The 22,167-nt window shown below is 37.0% G+C and overlaps 1 protein-coding gene and 3 non-coding genes across 6 annotated transcripts; 1 reads left to right on the top strand and 3 right to left on the bottom strand.

Annotated features, from left to right (window-relative positions):
• Positions 1–6,331: 6,331 nt before the first annotated feature.
• LOC130741491 (small nucleolar RNA SNORD25) lies at positions 6,332–6,415 on the bottom strand. Its single transcript, XR_009020387.1, has one exon. It is a non-coding gene; the product is annotated as a small nucleolar RNA SNORD25 (small nucleolar RNA).
• A 121-nt stretch (positions 6,416–6,536) lies between these two features.
• Positions 6,537–6,619, bottom strand: LOC130741492 (small nucleolar RNA SNORD24). Its single transcript, XR_009020388.1, has one exon. It is a non-coding gene; the product is annotated as a small nucleolar RNA SNORD24 (small nucleolar RNA).
• Positions 6,620–6,695: 76 nt separating this feature from the next.
• On the bottom strand, positions 6,696–6,774 carry LOC130741640 (small nucleolar RNA R12). Its single transcript, XR_009020527.1, has one exon. It is a non-coding gene; the product is annotated as a small nucleolar RNA R12 (small nucleolar RNA).
• A 5,136-nt stretch (positions 6,775–11,910) lies between these two features.
• LOC130739214 (uncharacterized) lies at positions 11,911–17,014 on the top strand. Of its 3 annotated transcripts, none has more exons than XM_057591462.1 (2): positions 11,911–12,090; positions 16,003–17,014. In XM_057591462.1, the coding sequence occupies exon 2, from the start codon at positions 16,033–16,035 to the stop codon at positions 16,594–16,596; it is 564 nt and encodes a 187-aa protein (XP_057447445.1). In that variant the 5' UTR covers positions 11,911–12,090; positions 16,003–16,032; the 3' UTR covers positions 16,597–17,014. The 3 variants fall into 3 exon arrangements, with proteins under 3 accessions (XP_057447445.1, XP_057447443.1, XP_057447444.1); XM_057591460.1 differs by lacking the exon at positions 11,911–12,090 and adding an exon at positions 14,597–15,040; XM_057591461.1 differs by lacking the exon at positions 11,911–12,090 and adding an exon at positions 15,502–15,906.
• Positions 17,015–22,167: the final 5,153 nt, after the last annotated feature.

The raw sequence follows: 22,167 nt of genomic DNA, 5'->3' as shown, positions 1-22,167 counted from the left end.
CACAAGCTAAAGAAAGACTACTCTAAGGTGTACACACGCAGGGGCAAAGTGGGAACAGCCATCGATTCCACTACCACACATGGGGGAAAATAACTAATTGATGAGCTGGCAGATCCTCTTTGCAGAGGATCAGGCCAGAAGGTGTGTATAAACACCTGAGGGGGGGAGAGAGAAAGGTAGGCATCATTTCTGTTAGAATTGGGAGAGAAGGGAACACTCTCGAATTGTTCCTAGCTTTATTGCTTTCTGTATTTTGCTTCCATTACTTCTGTATTTCCTAAGAATTTCTGGTGTTCTCATCAGAAATTCCCTATCAATATATCAGTAATTCAGTTTCTTCTTCCTAAAACCTCTGGTACCTATCATTGGTATCAGAGCTCCTGATCTAAAGGGAGCTTTGTATGGTAAATACCCGCGCGCAGATGGAGCACAGAATTGAGAACGTGGAACGAAATGTCACTGAGATGAGAACGATGGTCGACCAGCTTCACGAGCTGATGCTCCACCAAGAGCGTCGCCGGAGCAGGGGAAGATCCCACACACCCCGTCGTCGTCACCGCACTGAGAGTCGTGTTTCAGACCCATCGCTAGATGACTCTCGGAGTTCTCACTCTGTCGTCCTCCGCCACGATGACGACTCACCCAGACTACGCATCAGAACAGGAAGGAAGATAGATCTTCCTTTGTTCAACGGTGAAGATGCCCATGGCTGGATCGTTCGGGTTGAATGTTTCTTCAGCCTCAACCACATCGACGACGGCGAGAAGGTGAAGCTGCTCGTAATAGCTATGGAAGATCGCGCTCTGAATTGGTTCCAATGGTGGGAGGAGCACGCTCCAGAACGTACATGGGAGGTGTTCAAGGAAGCGTTGATTCGAAGGTTTCAACCCGAATTGGTACAGAACCCGCTTGGACCATTGTTGAGTATTAAGCAGACAGGGAGCGTAATGGAGTTCAGGGAGCGATTCGAAATGGTCGCTGCACCACTGCGACACTTGGATCGGGAAATGGTCACTGGTATCTTCCTGAATGGACTCAAGGAAGAGATTCGAGCTGAACTCAAGCTATATCCACTGGGAAACCTTGCTGAGGTTATGGACCGTGCTCTGCTCCTTGAAGAGAAAAACAGAGCAATGCGTTTGGGGAAAGGGGGTGATGAAGACAAGCGGGGATGGAAGGAGAAGGGGATGACCACTTACAGAACAGCTAATCACTGGGTGGATGGCAGTAAATGGAAGAATACGAATTCTGGAACCACGGAGACAGAGAAGAATGCTTCTGACACTAAAACAGGGGAGCAGAAACCACAAGAAAAAAAATGGACTGGTGGACAGAGGCTCACTCAAACAGAACTCAATGATCGCAGCAAGAGGGGATTGTGTTTCAAGTGTGGGGACAAATGGAATCGGGAGCATGTGTGCAGAATGAAGCACTATCAGTTCATGCTAATAGAAACTGGGGAAGAAGAGGAAGAGGATGAAGCGCCTTTCTATGAAGCTGAGTCAGAAGAATTGGTTATGGAACACAAGACCTTACTCCTTTCTCTGAAGAGTAAAGAAGGAATCACCACCAGCAGATCATTCAAACTGATGGGACAGTTGGCTCTTGAAGGTATTGAGAGGACAATTCTAGTTCTCATAGATTGTGGTGCTACAAGTAACTTCATTTCACAGGGATTGGTCAATGAGCTGAAACTACCTGTGACTGAAACAGTAGCTTATGAAGTGGAAATAGGAAATGGAGACAAAATCCAGAATCAAGGAGTTTGCAAGAACTTACCCATATTGGTACAAGGTATGCATCTAATCCAACATTACTATGTACTGGAACTTGGGGGAACAGATTTAGTGCTGGGAATGGACTGGTTATCTAGTTTGGGAGATGTGAAAGCCAATTTTAAGAACTTAATTCTGCAATGGAAAGTTGGGGGAAGGAAGATGGTATTAAGAGGGGATCCCACTTTGAGCAGAACCCAAACTTCTTTGAAAGCTTTGTGCAAAGCCATGCACAACAAAGGAGAGGGGTTTTATTTGACTTGTGAAGACCCTATGTTAAACACCAGAGGTGAAGAGGGGATTTCAGAAGAGATGGCTGCCATCATAGCTGAATTTCCAGAAGTCTTTCAAGACTCTCTAAGGCTTCCACCGTCAAGGAGTTGTGATCATGCTATAACCTTGAAGGAAGGAGCAACAATTCCCAATATCAGGCCCTATAGATGCCCTTATTATCAGAAGAATGAGATAGAGAAATTGGTGAGAGACATGTTACACTCAGGGGTTATCAGGACCAGCACAAGTCCCTATAGCAGTCCAGTGATCCTAGTAAAAAAAAAGGATGGGGGTTGGAGGTTCTGTGTTGATTACAGAGCCCTAAACAAGATGACTATACCTGATAAATTCCCAATTCCTGTGATTGAGGAGTTGTTGGATGTGCTGGGGACTGCCCAAGTGTTCTCCAAATTGGATTTAAAGTCTGGATACCATCAAATTAGGATGCAAGAGCAAGACATTCCCAAAACAGCATTTAGGACACATGAGGGACACTATGAGTATGTGGTAATGCCCTTTGGGCTCACCAATGCTCCATCCACATTCCAAGCCTTAATGAATCAAGTTCTCAAGCCTTATCTCAGAAAATTTGCCCTCGTCTTCTTTGATGACATCCTTATTTACAGCCAGGATGATGAGACTCATAAGGAGCACTTGAGACAAGTTCTGCACACTCTCAAGGAAAACCAGTTGGTGGCCAATCAGAAGAAGTGTTCACTTGGGAAGAAGCAATTGGGATACTTAGGACATATCATATCTGGACAAGGAGTGGCTGCTGACCCTAGCAAGATTCATGACATGATAGACTGGCCTATCCCCAAGGATTTGAAGAGCTTGAGGGGTTTCTTAGGATTGACTGGTTACTACAGAAAGTTTGTCAAGGGATACAGCAAAATAGCTTTTCCTTTAACTCAACTATTGAGGAAGGACAACTTCTGTTGGGATCAAACAGCCACAGAAGCATTTGAGAAATTGAAGATTGCTATGACTACCCTACCAGTTCTAGTGGCTCCCAACTTTGACAAGCAATTTGTGGTTGAGGCTGATGCTTCTAGCAAAGGGATTGGGGCTGTCCTTATGCAGGAAGGAAGACCCGTGGCTTACATGAGCAAGGTTCTGTCAGACAGAAACCAAAACAAGTCTGTCTTTGAAAGGGAACTCATGGCTATTGTACTAGCTGTCCAAAAGTGGAGACCCTACTTGCTAGGAAGAAGTTTTGTGATCCACACAGATCAAATGAGCCTCAAATACTTGACTGAACAGAGAATTATAGGTGAAGATCAGCAGAAATGGATTACTAAGCTAATAGGATACAATTTCACAATTAAATACAAGCCTGGAATTGAGAATAAAGTTGCAGATGCTCTCTCAAGGAAGTTTAATTTCTCTGCTATCTCTGTAGCTCAATGTCAAGAGTGGGAGGGATTAGATGAAGAATTGATTCAGGATGCCAAGTATGGTCGAATGATCAAAGCTCTCATGACTGATCCAAACTCTAATCAGGAATTTGAGTTCAGAAAGGGGTTGCTCTACTTCAAGGGCAGGGTAGTAATACCTAAATCATCACCTAGGATTCCCAGAATATTGGAGGAATTCCATAACTCTGCAGTGGGAGGACATGCTGGTCACTTCAGAACTATGAAGAGGATTTCCTCCCTCTTTTACTGGGAAAACATGAGGACAGATATCCAACATTATGTCCAAAGTTGTGAAGTGTGCCAGAGGAACAAGTATCAGGCCTTGAGCCCTGCTGGTTTCCTTCAACCTTTGCCCATTCCTTCTCAAATCTGGACTGATATCAGTATGGATTTCATAGGAAGGCTACCCAGGACTATGGGGAAAGATACTATACTAGTAGTGGTGGATAGGCTCACCAAATTTGCTCATTTTATAGCACTATCTCACCCCTATTCTGCAAAAACTGTAGCTGAAACTTTCATTCAAGAAGTAGTCAGGTTACATGGTTTTCCTAAGACCATTGTTTCTGACAGGGACAATGTATTTATGAGTTCCTTCTGGTCAGAACTATTCAAGTTAGCTGGCACTAAGCTGAAATATAGTACAGCTTACCACCCTCAGACAGATGGTCAAACTGAGGTGGTAAACAGATGTGTGGAGACCTATCTGAGATGCTTAACAGGGACCAAACCCAAGCTATGGCCCAAGTGGTTAGCATGGGCAGAATACTGGTACAACACTAACTACCATGCATCCCTCAGATCTACCCCTTACAAAGCTCTATATGGCCAAGACCCTCCAGCAATCATCAGGGGAGATGTGACACAAACAGCAGTAGAAGAGGTTTCTAGGCTAACTGCTGAAAGAAACCTTATGCTAGAAGAACTAAAAGCTAATTTGGCTCAAGCTCAAAATCAGATGAAGCAACAAGCCAATAAGCACAGAAGGGACATTCAATTTAATGTGGGAGATGCTGTTTACCTTAAGATCCAACCTTACAAACTTCAATCCCTAGCCAAAAGGACCAACCAAAAACTCAGTCCAAGGTTTTATGGTCCCTTCAAGATTATTGAGAAGATCAGTGCAGTGGCCTATAAGTTACAACTTCCAGCAGGATGCTTAGTGCACCCTGTATTCCATATATCCTTACTGAAGAAATCTCTAACTCCTTCAGTTCCAGTCCAACCATTACCTCAGGGACTATCTGAAGCATGGGAACTCCAAGTGGAGCCAGCTACTGTACTAGATTCCAGGGTTAGTTCAACTGGGGAGATAGAGCTACTAGTCCAATGGAGGAATCTCCCTGAGTTTGAGAATTCTTGGGAATCCCTGCATCAATTCCAGCAGCAATTCCCAACCTTCCACCTTGAGGACAAGGTGTTTTTCAAAGGGGGAAGTGATGATAGGGACTTAATCCACAAGCTAAAGAAAGACTACTCTAAGGTGTACACACGCAGGGGCAAAGTGGGAACAGCCATCGATTCCACTACCACACATGGGGGAAAATAACTAATTGATGAGCTGGCAGATCCTCTTTGCAGAGGATCAGGCCAGAAGGTGTGTATAAACACCTGAGGGGGGGAGAGAGAAAGGTAGGCATCATTTCTGTTAGAATTGGGAGAGAAGGGAACACTCTCGAATTGTTCCTAGCTTTATTGCTTTCTGTATTTTGCTTCCATTACTTCTGTATTTCCTAAGAATTTCTGGTGTTCTCATCAGAAATTCCCTATCAATATATCAGTAATTCAGTTTCTTCTTCCTAAAACCTCTGGTACCTATCAAGAATATGCAGAACTAGCAGATTGGTGAGGGATGAGTTTGTTTTCTCAGTAAAGTGACGTTAGTAGAGACATTATTGTAAGGAAAAAGGTCCAACACTTGACATTAAAAGGACTACCTCATAAAAGCAAGATTAGGCAAACAAAAGAATTTCTCATTGGAGAGCTACGTCACAGTATCAAAGTAAATTTCAACCCACATGAAACAATCTCACATAGCAAATTTCAACCCACATGTAGTCAATGTCTTAGCATCAAATTAAAATTTTGTCTACCATTATCTTTCTCCCCATATATAACTCTAATCGGGTATAGATAACAAATGTATGTATGTTTAGATATCAATTTTTTTTGGTACATGTTTAGATATCAATTGAGTAAAATGTAAACAAATTTACACTTTTTATTTTAAAATGTTTGTTAATGCCCATTTATACAAGTGATAACTAATATCCAAATATTTTTTAAAAATTAAATAATTCAGTGTCCTTTAATATATGTTGTAGATTGTTTTGGCTGTCAATGGTTGTACCGGGATGTTTAGGTGATTTCAATCATGTCAAAACCATTCCCCTATTATGACAATGTGAATCCAATCCTTGTCTGTTTTTTTCTTTGACATCTCCATCCCTTCAGGAGTTTATCTTTTTCTTCTAGCAAATGTATTTTTCAATATTCGACCTTGTACTCCATGTGGACTAACGGTAAACTCTAAACTTTTTGTGCTTTATTTGGTTTGCTGGATCTTTTCAATAGCTTTGGTGTTCAAGGAATGAATATCCATTTGATTTAGTCAATCAAGTAATCAAACATGAACAAGTGTCAGATTCCAACATAATCCATTTTGATCACCAGGAAAATTATTTGAAGATGATTTGTATTCTCTCATATATCATCACATATAGTAGTACTAGATGACATCAAATTTCAAATATATATAGCACAAGATGACTCAAATTCTTTGAATGTGCAACTAGATTTGAAAGCCATGTAAGTATAAAAATTCACCTTGAAAAACAAAAAGAAAATATGGAGTATATCAATCAACATCACTCAGTCCCTTAGATGTTCAATATTGATTGCGATCATACCCGCAAATCATTACAGGTCTGTAGACTCATCACCGTGATATTCCCAATCAGTACTTCAGAAACAAAAAATTAAAAATAAACCAAATTATTGATTTTTAAAATTTGATTAATTACCTGCATGAATATACACATTCAGCAATAGGTTAAAATAAATTAATTGGGGCCTCAGAGATCTTGGTGGATGAAAATCATCAAATGGGTGCTTCCCATCAAGAGTAGCAAATATTTTTAAGCATCACTGACCCATCATAACATGTAGAATGGGTAAGAAACAAAATTACAAGATCAAATAAAAGAAAATACATGAACTATATACATGATGTTGTCAGAAGTAGCTGGTTGTGATATCATGTATAAAAAATATCAATGTTAATCCGTCTGTTTTTTCATCACCCAACATCATATCATAGTTGAAATTATACAAAGATACATAAAGAACATAAAATTCAAACGCAAATGAAATCCAAGAATAAATTTAATTTAACAAACGAAGAAAATGTGTGGGGAAAGTCCCATCATTCACTGCACGTATTGGCATTGTTGAGGTGAATATCACAAAAGAAAAGACGAGGCAGAGGGTTTCGGCTGCTGAAAGAATCACAAGTAGGTTTTGAGGAGCGCTTGAAGAATTTATAGGGAGATATTTTGTTATGGGCTTCACTATTTTTGTTTAGGCAGGAGTGCTATCAATTTACTGGGCCTTTTTTTTTCAAAGAAGACAAAAAAATATGAAGGATCAATATGGACTCAATTGGTAAATGGTAAGGATAGACCACTTCTAACTTATAAGAAGGTTGTGACCCATCTGAAGGTTGCGAGTTAGCCTCCTGCCGCTGATGAGAAAGTTGTATTCGTGGGTGTGACCTGGTTACGAAGTCGAACTCACCCAACAGCTAGCCTCCCTTTCCCACCATGGGTGGGGAGCTCCCCCTTCTCGCGACGCTCATTGCTTTTTCCCCCATTATGAGGGCACATTTTCCTCATTGAAAGTTTTTCAATGTATGGCGTTTTTTATCTTTATGTCTTTAATTTATTCTTCTTCTCCTCCTCCGGTCACTTTCGCCCCACCGTAATCAAACAATCTTCTCTACTCCAGTTTACCGACATATATGTTAACCGACATATATGTTATTAGGTTTATCCAATGACAAATACACTCTAGGGCAATTGCCCCACAAACTTTTTGATGTTTCCTCAATATTATATGTCATTTGTACTATTTACTTTACAAAAAAATTATTTTCTTAATACTATGACTATGTTAGACATGTCATTTCAGCTAGCTTATAGCTTATTTGACTAGCTTAAAGCGTATTTGACTAGCTTAAAAGCTCTATAAAACTGTTTGGTGAATGAGCTCATTTCAGTAGCTTAAAGCTTTAAGCTATAAGCTATCTCAGGTAGCTTAAAGCCTAAAGCTTACAACTTATTAAATATATTCTCATTGTTATCCTTATTATTTTATTAAAATTCCACATTTAGCCTTATATGTTTTTTACTAAACCTATTTATTTATCAATTATCACACTTATCTCATATGCACACCATTCCTGCACACAAATAATTACTACTTTGTAATAAAACAAATAATTTTATATTACAAATTATTAATTATTTATTTTATTCTATTTAATTTAATAAATATATATAAAATTAAATAAGTAAAAATTAATATATTTTTAAGATGATAAATAACTCGAGTGAAATTAAAATATTTATAATAATTTTAATATTAATATCATATAGGTATTAATGTGAAAATAAAGTAATGTTAAATATAAAAAGAATTATACAAGTATGTCATTTTACAATTTCAGCTTGTTCAACAACTAGTTTTACCAAACACTTTTGTTCCAATTATGTAGCTTTTTAGCTTTCAGCTAGCTTATCAGCTTTCAACTAGTTTTTCAGCTATCGGCTAGCTTTTAGCTAGCTTATCAGCTAGACGTGCCAAATATAAATATATGTTATTTATCCCACTACTTATATATATGTCGGTAAATCACAAGCAGAGGTGGGAATAGAAATTGATAGGTAATGATTCAAGTAAGTTATAATGAGATCGCGCCCACTACCGTTCATCCCATAGACCCTTCTAGGTGGGTGGATCATGTTGTTTGACTCTAGACTAATTTATTTTATTTGTTTTCTCAAAGAAATAGAATCACGCTCTAATAGGCAACATACAATGTTTATGATTATGAGCTACAACCACAATTAAATTATGTATCCATTTTTACATCAGCTCTTGTAGTCTCTGATGAATGAGTGTTATCTTTGAAAGGTTCGTACGTAGAACCCCAACAATTTACACTAGTAGAGTAAACACGTTTTGCCAATGAATTAATACTTTAAGATGCAACCATGGAGGTGGAGGGATAAGAGCGAGAACTCAAACTGAATGGTCACGTTAATTGGGAACTTTTGTACTGGCCTTGTGTGTTGGATAAGGCTACCTTCATAGAAAACATTTTCGCACTTTATAGCAGTACGCTGTTGCTGACGGATATGAATCATCCCTCTCTAGTCATTTGCGACGGAAAATGATCCTAAAATTGTGACGGATTCAGCGACGGACAGGTCCCTCACAAAGTTGCGACGAATAAAATCCCTTTCAATTTTAGCGACAGATATGTTTTCCTCACTATTGTAACGACAGATACTTTCCCTCACTATTTTGCGACGGATGTGTTTCCCTCTCAATCTTGCGACGGATAATCGCTCGCTATTTTGCGACGGACAGGATTCCCTCGCTATATGCTACGGTCTTGTTGGTATTTTGCGATGTTAGAAGTCCCACATTTGCTAGAGATAAAGCCAAGATAAGCTTTATAAGGGTAGTGCAAACCTCAACTCTTGAGCTAGCTTTTGTGGTTGAGTATAGGCCTCTTAATTTCTAATATGGTATCAGAGCCTATCCTAGATCCATTTGTTGTGGAGACCACCCATATTTGGGCCACCCGTTGTTGATCCCACGTTCCAGTCTGTTCAATCCTGGACGTGAGGGGGTGTGTTAGAAGTCCCACATTGGCTAGAGATAGAGCCAAGATAAGCTTTATAAGGGTAGTGCAAACCTCAACTCTTGAGCTAGCTTTTGTGGTTGAGTATAGGCCTCCTAATTTCTAATATGCGACGAATATGATTCCCTCGCTATGCGAGTTCATGGTGATTTTGACCCCCTTTATCAGCGGTGGAAATTTTGCTTCTTTGTTTTGCCTGTTTGTTTAGCTTTTTACTGAAGTGGCAATGTGATCTCTTTCATTTTTGGTGCTTGCGAGATGTTGGTGCCAGAATAGTGCATTTTATTAGCATGACTTGCTTCATACAAAAGTAAATGAGACCTTGGAGGATCTTCCTCTACCCAAACATTCTTAGTTAAATAGAGAGCTAGTTTTGCTAGATGGTGGATGTACGCTTACAATGCAGCAAATCATGAAAACCTACATGTTCATCTAGAACTTTGCTATCCATTATTAGCATGTATGCGTAGGAATTTTGGGGTTGAGTCATCCTTGGAGAAGAAGACAATCTGTTTCAAACTCCATGTCTACAACCAAATCAATAGCCCAGCTAAGACACAAGGATTCACCTAAGTGAGTTTATTTTATAAGCTAAAATTTATTGAATTGAAGTATAAGGAGTATTTCAACTCAGTCAGTATAACTCAAAGTTTAGTCAAGTTTAATTAATAATACCGGCTAGTAAAACAATCTATTAATGTTATTAGTTATTAATGTTCTTTCTTCTAAAAATTGAGTGTTGACAAGTGTCATTACTATATAGTGGTTCACCCATCTATTCCGAAAATGCATCTCACTCACTTTAGAAGATTAGCTGATTTAAGAAATGAAACAAAGCCAAAGCTAATGTGGGTGCACGTGCGTGCACTCTGCCTCTCACGTGCCTGAAAATTGCACTCTCTGATCAGCTGTAAGAAAATTAATCAAACATAATATAATATGATCAGAGAGACTTGGTGGTGGAAAAAGAGCAACGTAGAATAGCAACACTTCCCCATATTCCCTCACATCGGGACTCTTCATCACACTACCCTTGCTTTTCATCTCTCACTCTCTCTCAGACAGATTTTCTACACATACACAAATAGAACACAATATGCTTAATTGCACTTTTCATCCCTAATCTATACCCATTGTGCAATTTTGGTCCCCTTTGTTTAAAATGAGCAATTTTGGTACATCAAAGATCAATTTGTAACAATTGGATCCTTCTGTTAGATTCCGTTAAATTTCAAATAGATTTTTCATACGTGGCGCTCATTCATGACGTGGCCCTCACACATTTTACCACTTAGATGCCACTAGGACTCCACGTAATACAAAATAAAATTAATTAAAATTTCAAAAAATCAAAATTTGGAAACAAATTCAGAAGTAGCAACAACTTCATAGACGACAAGAAGCTATAAAAATTCCAGGAACAAAAATCAACTATACTTCAACCAAATACATACGTGAGGAAGTACATAAAAAGAAATAAAGAAAAGAGAGAAAGAATAAAAACCAAGAAGAGAAAAGAGGGATAACAGACAAAGACTGGGCAAATTAGAAGAGCCAAGGCATAGGGTCGGTGGAGCAAGTAGGAGGAACCTTTCATCACCACAAATTCCAATCTAAAATTGCATCAGATTCAAGCCCATAACATAAATTATGGAACCAGAACATAAATTCCAACCAAATGAAATCCCATAACATAAGGTTCCCTTCCATAGCCAAACAAAACTGAAATCCCCAAATTCTGGAACCAGAACATAAATTCCAACCAGACCAGAAAGAACAGAGGCCCTAATCCCATCTCAGCCACCAACTTTTCGCCGCAGCGCATTCCTTTATCACCACACCATCAAAGTTTGCATCAAGTTTCTCTCCTTGTTGTGCGTCCACCCTTTCCCTGCTCCTCCTTCTCTTTGTTCGATCTAGCTTTCTCTCGATCTGGAGAAGCACCGGCGTTTTCTCTCTATTTGGAGATGCACCATCGATTCTCTCGATTTGGTTGTGTGAAGATGAAGGGGAGGACGATGAAGATGCTCAAAGGTGGAGGAAAATGTTAGTTGTGGATGGCAGAGGATTCAAGGGAGTTGAGAGTGACGGTGGCTGGGGAAAATTGGGATTAGGGTTCAATAGGTTTAATTTCATTCTTTATATTTAATTTGTTTTATTTTTTTAATTCTTTTTAATTTATTTGCTGATGTGTCAAACATGATGATCATGTAATTAGAAAAAAATTAGAATCTAAATAAGAATATTCTGTTTAAAATTGGATGGAAGCTAACGGTGGACCTAATTGTCACATCCTAATTTTTAATGGACTTAAATTGCTCCTTTTAAATAAAGGGGACTAAAATTGCACAAGGAGTATATATCAGGGACGAAAAGTGCAATTAAGCCAACACAATACATTGTTCTCATGAGTTTTTATGATTATAAAATGGTTTGGCTTTTAATTAATAAGGTTTTACTGACTACAATGAAATATAAATTATAAATCAGGCAGAGATGTAGAGAGAGAAAGAGATTCCTCTCCACATAAACATGGATTGAATAAAAAGATCAGTGATTCTTATATATAACAGATCAAGTTTGTGCTTGCAATACCACTTAAGAGATTAATCTTATCAGAACCAATTCTGAAGTTTAAGAGGCAACTCTAGTTCTGTTTCAGAAGCATCACATTCACACCCTTGCATGCATTGAGGTAACTCTCTTTAACCTCTTCTTTTTGTGCAGTTTCTAATTACTACTAGCCTTCAGTCCTATTTGAGCTTCAAATTTGAGAATATAAATGCAATGCATACAACCCATGTTCATGATGTTCTCCTTTGAAATCTAATTACTGTACTACTAAACTTTGGAAGTAGATCTTACATTATACACAGTTTCCCATTCTACACCATATATTTGCAATTCTTTTTAATCTCCATTCCTAAATCTGTTGCATGTGCTATTCACTGCCCACTGCAAAGTCAACAAGAGGTTTTCATTTGTCTGTTTTTGGTTTAGTGCTACCTCTATAAAACAAATATTCCTTTCATATCACCAAATGTCTTGGTACTAAGATTAAGTAATCAAAACTGTGAATTCTATTAAAACCTCTCCATATATACTTCAATTCACTTGAATTATCTTCAGAAAACACTCTACATTTACATTCTTTCCACAAGAACTGAATTTAGAAATGGGCCATTGCTACTGTTGAATTTAGAATGGTAGAAACAAATAAATTTCAACACATGCAATGCCTAAATGGGAGATGCTGTCAAAATGGTGAGAAAGATAAGATACATGTAAATCCTACCAAATGTATAAGGAAGTTAGAAAATTACATTACCAAGTAGGATCAGTTGCAGGAGGAGCAGTAGGTCACATCTTGTTAATTAGTTCCTCATCTCAAAGGTAGATCTCACTGCATAGAATAGTCCAGTTGTAGAATTTGGGCTCATCCTATAAAATTAAAATTATTTGTTTTGGTGGAAACATGCAATCTTTTTGTTTGTAATTTTTTTATTTAGTAAAGCTACTACTACACATCCCACAAGAAAATATTATATTTTAAAAGGAACTTTGTACCACTAGTTAAGCAAGAGTCATCCTAAGTTATTACTTATATTTCCTTAAGTTTTAACAACCTTAGAAAACAATGGATTTCATTTTACTTATATTAATGAGGGATTTGATTCTTCTATAGTTACGAAAGTTTGGGTAAAATTAGTCATCACAACTATTAATAGCAAAGCAATTCAGCCCAAGAGATTCAAATAACTTACTTAACACTATAAAGTGACTCACTCATCTTAGAAGAGATTTTTTAAGCCCAAGAGGTGGGTGTTTAATAAATCTGGAATTTAACCGCAGCGTCATCAGAAATTACGATTATTAACTTAGAAGCATTAACATAGATCTGTTTTCTCTTTCTCCTCAATTTTCTTTTTGATCAATTGCCACTTATCTTGGAGAACGAGCTCATTACATTCATTTTTTAACTCTTTTATTTTAAACATGCATTTTTTAACTGAACGACACTCTAGACACCATTTTTCAAATTGTATTTGTTTATTCATTTAGAAGAGTCTTAAGTTACACACAATTTGTTTTCGATCTAATTTTCACCAGATGTTTCTTTCTAGCTAGCTATTTTGCATAAGTGAATCCAAAGAGATTTTCTTCATACAAAAAATTTCTTCTATCTCATTTTTACTAAATTTTCTTTTTCTATCGCACCGATAATCATATCTCATGGAGCATGGTTTCTATTACCCTTGACCTTGAGACTCCAAGCTCATGGTAAAAAAAAACAAAAATAGTGAGTGATGTTTCAAGGATTTGGAAATTGATGGGATTTTACTTTCTCTCTGCCATTTCCGTTCACATTAAATTGCATTGGAAATGAACAACCTCATCTAACCAATTTACTACTAAGATTTATTTATTTAAAAAAATTATATATTTAATTTTTGTATAGATATTAAATTCCATAAATTCTATAATAAAAGTTTTTTTTGAATTTTTTTATTTGACTTATTTACTTAAAATTCTTCATGAACTTTACATATTAAATTTCATTAATTCATTAATATATTTAAAAATTAATCATTATATTATTTTTTATTTTATAAATGAGTCTATATTTGTTTTAGAATTATCTATTTTTTATTAATTAGTCTATTTAAAATATATAAGCAACCAATTTATTTTAATTTAATACTAGTATAAAATTATAAATAATAAAGTCAAATAAATTTAAAAAATAATATTAAAAATAATTTATTTATAAAATTAGTCAATGTTTAAATTATAAATAATTATACAAGTACAAAATTAGTTTAAGTAATTAAAAGCATACATATTTATTATTAATAAATAAATATTTATAAGTGAGTAGTCTATTTTAATGTCAATGAGTAATTAGTTTATATTTTTATCATCATAATATAAGTAAAAAATTAAAATCAATATTAACTCTATGCTAAGAACTAGAATTCATAATCAATAAAATCAATATATTATTAAATTTAATATTTTAACATTTATAAATTACAAATTATAAAAAAAAAATATTTTTTTAGGGTAGGGTAGTGATAAAGCATAGAAAACTATTATCCTATTTTATCCGGATAAGTTCTAACTCAACTCCCCATTATTTAAACTGATAGAGATGGTATGATAAAGGACAACATTGTATTATTCTATCATGCTGACACAATAAATATGAGATTACGATACAATCCGAACCACTAAATAGAGAGTGCTAGTATTTATTATTTCATGAATATTAAGTTCCATTTATTCAACAATTAGATGAAAATTCATATTAATTAGCTCAAGTGCATTAACTTTACTTTGACCAATTAAATATACGTAATTCAATACACTTACTATTCAACCACATAAAATTTCATTTCAAACAAAAAAAAAACCCACATAAAATGTTCTCTTTCTTTCACCAAATGTAGCTATTTTCTCCTCTCTATTTATTTTCACCTGACTCTTTTTGCCCCCTTACTTCTTTCCCCTGTTCTCTAGCACATTGTAAAAGGCTTCACCAATCAGCTAATGGAGTTAGACAGCAAACAGTGAGGACTCACCTTTTCCCTCAATAGTCAAAATCCATAGACCTGCCCTCCTTACCTATTATGATCAGATTTAAGGTTCTCCCAATTTTCAATTTCATTTTGAAGTTACTGTAAGTAATTTTGTGGAAAGGTGTCAAATTTCATAAAATGTCAAGTGAATTCTTCATAGTAATTAATTTTGCACCTAAAGCATTGGTAGTCCATAGTCAAAGAGTGATCTCTCTCAAAATTGCAAATATAATCCAAAATGAATTTTATCCATCCTACTAAAACTTTTTTCATATGTACCACAACAAAATATATATTTTGAGTAAATTGCATTCACCTCCTTATAATATATCATTACTGCATCAATCTATCTTTTATTTTTTTTAAATGCGCTAACCTCGTCTCCTTTATGCACCATTTAAAATAATAGAGGAGTGTTAAGTATTATAATAAAAAAAAATTGAAAGTGTAATTGGTACAGGAAAAATAACTTTAGTTAAATAATAGAGAAAAAATCAGGGTGCAATTTACCCTTTTTTTTACAGTAATTAGGGTAAGTAAGTAGTATCATTACTCTGCTTCAGTTGCTACATTAGTTGAGAGAACTCAGGTGGTAATTCAAAAAATTTGAATAGCTGTAACAAACGTCCAAAACTGGTCAAGAGAGTCCAAGTGCAAAGTCTATGAACCATTCAAAAGTAACACACACACCACAACACAAGTACCAAGCCACTGTTTCCTTCATTAAATCAAAGACAAAAACAGAGACAGTACTTCACTTAAACCCTTTTCACTTGCTAAAGCGCGTGCGTGCACATTCATTCATCTTCTCTTTTTCATCATTTCAAAGCGTTACTATGCCAATAACATTCGATGCATGATGACTAGTAGTGTATGAAAAAATGGGACACAGAGAACAGAGTCACAAAGATTTATAAATTAACAAGAAAATGGTATGTGAAATTGAAATTGAAGTGGTTGTGTAATGTTGAATAATGTTATCAATATCATCAGGGTTATTGTGATTGATTGGAGTTTCTGATTTGCAGGGACAGCAAGAAGAAGAGAATCATATTCACATGGATGAGAAGAAAAACAACAACTCATCTCGAGTTTCACGGAGCAAAGCAGCGAAGAAGGCGAATGAGGGTAGTTGCGGCAGAGGAGAACAAGGAGTAGGACCCACCACCACCACCAGCACCCGGTTCGCCACCGTGGATGACGGAGGAGAGGATTTGATAGAGTGCTCCGGGAAGTTTTGCCGGTCGTGCACGGCGGGGATGGTAGCCGACTGCGTGGCACTCTGCTGCTGCCCCTGTGCGGTGGTGCACTGTTTTTCCCTGGCGTTTGTGAAGGCGCCGTGGGTGGTTGGAAGGAGGTGTTTGGGTTTGGGGAAGAAGAACAAGAACAAGAACAAGGGGAAGAGGAAATGCAAGAAGGGGCATCATCATGGGGGTAATGTTGGTGATGATGTTGTGTTGGAGAGGGACAGCAGAGAAGGGGTTTCAACTTCTAGTGTTTCTTCTAGCTTTGGTGTGGAAAATGTCACTGTCAATGCTGCCTTTGAAGCAGAGAAGGTTTGGCTTGAGCTCTATCAGATTGGTCATTTGGATTTTGGGAGGGTTTCTTTCTCAGGTGATTGAGTTCAATTCATTGCATGTATGATGATTGATGGATTTATGTACACAATTGATTCTGAAGTCAAAATTAATTTTCAGGAGAAGTTTCTCTGAGTGAGTTGCTTATGTGTGTTAGACTAGATCGTATCGAAAGAGAAGCTAATCCAAATGAGCTATAGATAGATTAGTAGTAGGTATAGGTGGAGTTTAGGTTGATTTGCAATTCAGCCTATTCTCTGTCTTCTTACTGCTTTTGCATAATTTTTTCCTGGAATTAAGGTCTCTCTCTTTTGCTTTGACCCTTAATTTGTTAATACATTGTTGTTTTTATTTTGTTCTATGTAATATGGATCTTCAGAGAAAACTGACTACATATGTAATACCCAAATTAAGATTGTAATTGGGATGTGGTCCAATGAAAGTACGAAAGTTGGAGTTAGAATGTCAGGTTCACTTGTTCCATTTGCTGGGAAAATTGAGAGGAGTTTTGTTTTTTTGTTTTGCCTTTCTATTCAATTTATTGGTATGCTTGTAAGTTTTTTTATAGCTAATTTCATGTAGCTTGACTCAAATTCTGAAAATGGTATGCACGGCAAGAGTGTGGATGTTTTATGCCTTTTGAAATTCTGGTTCTCGCGCACAGGGCAGATGTCAAACGCGATGTTGGGACAATCGGTTCGACAATTACACAACAATACAGAAATTAAGCCACAACGTTTAATACAGTAGAAACAGCACAGTAGCAACAATAAATCACTAAAAAAACACAGAGAATTGTTAACCTAGTTCGGTGTAACATCACCTACATCTGGAGGATACCAATCCAGGAGTCAATTCACTATCTTAGTAATAGCTCTCAGGTCATACATGAAAGTCTCTCCTATACCTAAGTTACTCCCCCTTAGTATAGAGCCTCTTCAATGTCTACCACTATTACAACTAGTGAATCTAGCTTAGCCCTTCCCTCTAAGCTACGAGGAAACTTCCTCTAACCCCTAAAGACCACTGCCACAGCGATCAAGACATGTTTATCAATAAACAAGTTTGATGAGATTACAACTCAACTAAACATATCAACTTAGTACTTGCAATAGCACAGGAAGCACTAAGTTGTTACAATACTCACAACAGGACTCAAATAATAAACCCTAAGATCAGTATATCACGCTCAGAATCCCTATTTTGCTAGGGTTTATAAACTCCTTTATATAGACGTTCACGTGAGGCTTGGATCTTCAATGGGCCGAACGTCATAGAGTCCACAACAGCACTTCTGGAAAGAATCTTCATGGAATCAAATCTTACCAGAATAAAATAACAGAACCAAGTAAAACAGAATTCAAACTTTGAGATAGACTTGGTTCACATGTTATCAATCTTGTTACTTCAGCCAAGATTAAAACAAACACGCCTTCAGAAGATAAAACGCACAGCATAGGATAAATCTTCTAAATCCCCTTACAGTCAGCAGCCCAACAAATAACTTGATTTCAGCGATTGAACCACCAACATACGCAAACACACCATGTTGTTCTAGATGTTGGAACATATGGTTGCACATCATGTTTTGAGCAAAATGCAGCCAATCAAAAGAACTACAATCTCCCCCTTTGGCAAATTTTGGCTAAAACATGAACTGAAGGTCAAATAAGCACAAACAGCAGTACTCAAACAACATTAGCTAAAATGCAGACAATCATAACAAAGGAACAACAATCTCCCCATTTGTCAAATTTTAGCTAATACAATCCACTACCATAAAAACTCTTCAGAATACTTGCAGCTTGAATCATCAGAGAAGAGTAACCAGAATATATCAAGGTAGCACACTTCAACATAGCTATTTGTAGTAGCTATGCACAAAGACAATCTCAGAACCATACTCCATACTCAGTGCAGTATCAAAACCATATCAGAGTTCAGCACACACTTAATACCCTATAAGCAGCAAGATCTACACATACTATTAATACTATTACTCCCCCTTATTAGCACAATTTGACAAAGGTAGCTAGATGAAACCAGGAAACATGTTAAGACTAAATCCACAAATGCTTACCAGAGATGACCATTGTAGGCAGCCAAAGTGCACATAACAGATAGTCATAGAGTTATGACAACCCAACATCAGCAAGAAATTCCATGATATCCTTGCACTTCATAGCTTCTTGACTACACTCTTTCTCACAACCAATCTTTTCCTGACACACAGATTTCCACTTCTGAACATTTGCTTCAGGATGGAATGACACATTATCCAGAGGAGCAGGGGGAACATTAACAGGAATTCCCTTGCCACTTATCTGTTTTCTAGCAGTGGGCACAATGTTCTGCACATCTGGTTGAACATTTGTCTCTGAATCATTAACAGAAACTTTCTTCCACTTCAAAGATCTTGTCTGGGTATGCAGATTTTCCTTCTTTCCTTCCTTCTTATTTAGTACAGCAGCAACATCCTTGTTGGTTCTGGGAAAATGACTAGGAGCCTTCACAATCTTTTTCTCTTTAAGCCCTCTAGGTTTCCACTCTTTCCTTGCTTGAACATCTGAATTGGTCCTTGGTTGATCATGTTGATGAGGAAATCCATACAATCTGTAACAGTAGGGCCTTATATGTCCATATCTTCCACAATGATGGCATCTCCAACTCAAGTTCTTTGCCTTCTTGCCTTGTGGGTAAGTATATGGTATTTGTTGATACACATGTTTGACACAATGTTGTGGCATCTGGTTTGACATCTTGAATTCAGTTTTTCTTTCTGCAGGAACAAACTTACGAGTGATCTTTTTGGATTCTTCTGGTGCAGAGTCACTCTCATATCCCAAACCTTTCATATCCTTGGCTGTCTTTCCTGTTTCTAACATCAGATCAATCATATCAGTACCATTATTCAACATACGTACAGATTTTATCATACCTTCAAGTTTAGATTTCAGCACAGATACTTCCTCTTGAAGATTGTTATTGATATCCAGCAGATTATGTTTTTCATTTTCAAGACCTTTGACAGTTCTCTCCAGCTTCTTACCATAGTCACACGCTTCTTGCCATTTCTTGAATAACAACTTGTATGTTTCAGCAAGTTCTTCTTCTGAAATTTCTCCATCACTGGACTCAGTCTCAGAATTGTATTTCACAGTAAGTCCCAAGACTTGATTTCTAGTTTTATCTCCTTCAGAATCTTCATCAGACCAAGTGACCATCATCCCCTTTCCTTGTTTCTTCAAAAACGTTGGACATTCTGCTTTGATATGACCATACCCTTCACATTCAAGACACTGAACCCCTCTGTCTTTGCTAGATTTCTCTTCATCTTTGCCTCTGCATTGAAAATCAAAGTTCCTGGAAATGTCGGACGACTTGTCCTGAACATTTGTCCTTGACATTTCGTCAAATCTCTTCAAAACTTTGTTAAAATTTCTACCAAGAACTGCTATAGCTTCTGAAATACTTTCACCAGTATCATTCTCCCTCTGAACTTCATCTTCTTCAGTGTTGGACACAAATGCTATATTTTTCTTCTTCTTATCAGATTTGTCATTGAGAGACATCTCAAATGTTTGTAAAGACCCAATGAGTTCATCAACCTTGATGTTGCTGACGTCTTGAGCTTCTTCAATGGCAGTAACTTTCATATCAAACTTCTTAGGTAGAGACCTGAGGATTTTTCTTGCCAACTTTTCTTCAGACATTTTTTCTCCTAACGCAAAGGATGTGTTGGCTAGATCACGCAAGCGTATATGAAAGTCAGAGATGGATTCATATTCCTTCATTTTAAGATTTTCAAACTGGGTTGTGAGCAACTGAAGTCTTGACATTCGAACTCTTGATGTTCCTTCATGAGTTGTCTTGAGAATCTCCCAGGCATCCTTAGCCACAGTGCATGTATTGATTAGCCTAAACATATTCCTGTCCACTCCATTGAAAATAACATTCAAGGCTTTGGAGTTTCCAAGAGCTTCTACATCTTCTTCTTTCGTCCACTCTTCTTCGGGCTTCAATTCTTCTGTTGATGTTCCTTCTTTAGATACTACAACTGAATGTTTCCAACCTTTCACAATTGCTTTCCATGTTTTGCTGTCCATAGATTTAAGAAAAGCAACCATACGAGCCTTCCAATAATCATAGTTGGTACCATCCAATAAAGGTGGCCTAAGGAGTGATCCTCCTTCTTTAATGTTGTCCATGAAACCAGAATACATATTCCCTGGAACTCACCCAAACAGAATAGGGTGCCTGCTCTGATGCCAATTGAAATTCTGGTTCTCGCGCACAGGACAGATGTCAAACGCGATGTTGGGACAATCGGTTCGACAATTACACAACAATACAGAAATTAAGCCACAACGTTTAATACAGTAGAAACAGCACAGTAGCAACAATAAATCACTAAAAAAACACAGAGAATTGTTAACCCAGTTCGGTGTAACATCACCTACATCTGGAGGATACCAATCCAGGAGTCAATTCACTATCTTAGTAATAGCTCTCAGGTCATACATGAAAGTCTCTCCTATACCTAAGTTACTCCCCCTTAGTATAGAGCCTCTTCAATGTCTACCACTATTACAACTAGTGAATCTAGCTTAGCCCTTCCCTCTAAGCTACGAGGAAACTTCCTCTAACCCCTAAAGACCACTGCCACAGCGATCAAGACATGTTTATCAATAAACAAGTTTGATGAGATTACAACTCAACTAAACATATCAACTTAGTACTTGCAATAGCACAGGAAGCACTAAGTTGTTACAATACTCACAACAGGACTCAAATAATAAACCCTAAGATCAGTATATCACGCTCAGAATCCCTATTTTGCTAGGGTTTATAAACTCCTTTATATAGACGTTCACGTGAGGCTTGGATCTTCAATGGGCCGAACGTCATAGAGTCCACAACAGCACTTCTGGAAAGAATCTTCATGGAATCAAATCTTACCAGAATAAAATAACAGAACCAAGTAAAACAGAATTCAAACTTTGAGATAGACTTGGTTCACATGTTATCAATCTTGTTACTTCAGCCAAGATTAAAACAAACACGCCTTCAGAAGATAAAACGCACAGCATAGGATAAATCTTCTAAATCCCCTTACAGTCAGCAGCCCAACAAATAACTTGATTTCAGCGATTGAACCACCAACATACGCAAACACACCATGTTGTTCTAGATGTTGGAACATATGGTTGCACATCATGTTTTGAGTAAAATGCAGCCAATCAAAAGAACTACACCTTTGCATTGTCTCTAATAATTTTTAGCTAATTTATTATTTATTCAAGATGAGAGAGGATATACCAGCTTCATTTTCAATGGTTTGTCTAAGTTATTTTGCAGAAATATTTTCAGTGAAGATAGATAATAACAACAAATCACAAGAGTGGGATAAGATTGATTTGATTTTTCTATTCAGAAATTAATTTTGACATGAAGAAATGATTCTATTGCTGTAGTTGAAAAGAGCATACAGTAGTAATGTGTTGCATTATTGGGTGCAACATGAAAAATAAAACAAGACCCCAAGGTAATGTACTGCCATTTTTTGGAAGAGGGCAGCTTTTGTTATGTAATTTCTAGTATTCAAAATGGAAATTG

Source organism: Lotus japonicus, chromosome 2 (genome assembly GCF_012489685.1).
Source record: "Lotus japonicus ecotype B-129 chromosome 2, LjGifu_v1.2".
Classification (NCBI taxonomy): Eukaryota; Viridiplantae; Streptophyta; class Magnoliopsida; order Fabales; family Fabaceae; genus Lotus; species Lotus japonicus.
This window is presented reverse-complemented; position numbering and strand designations above follow the sequence as displayed.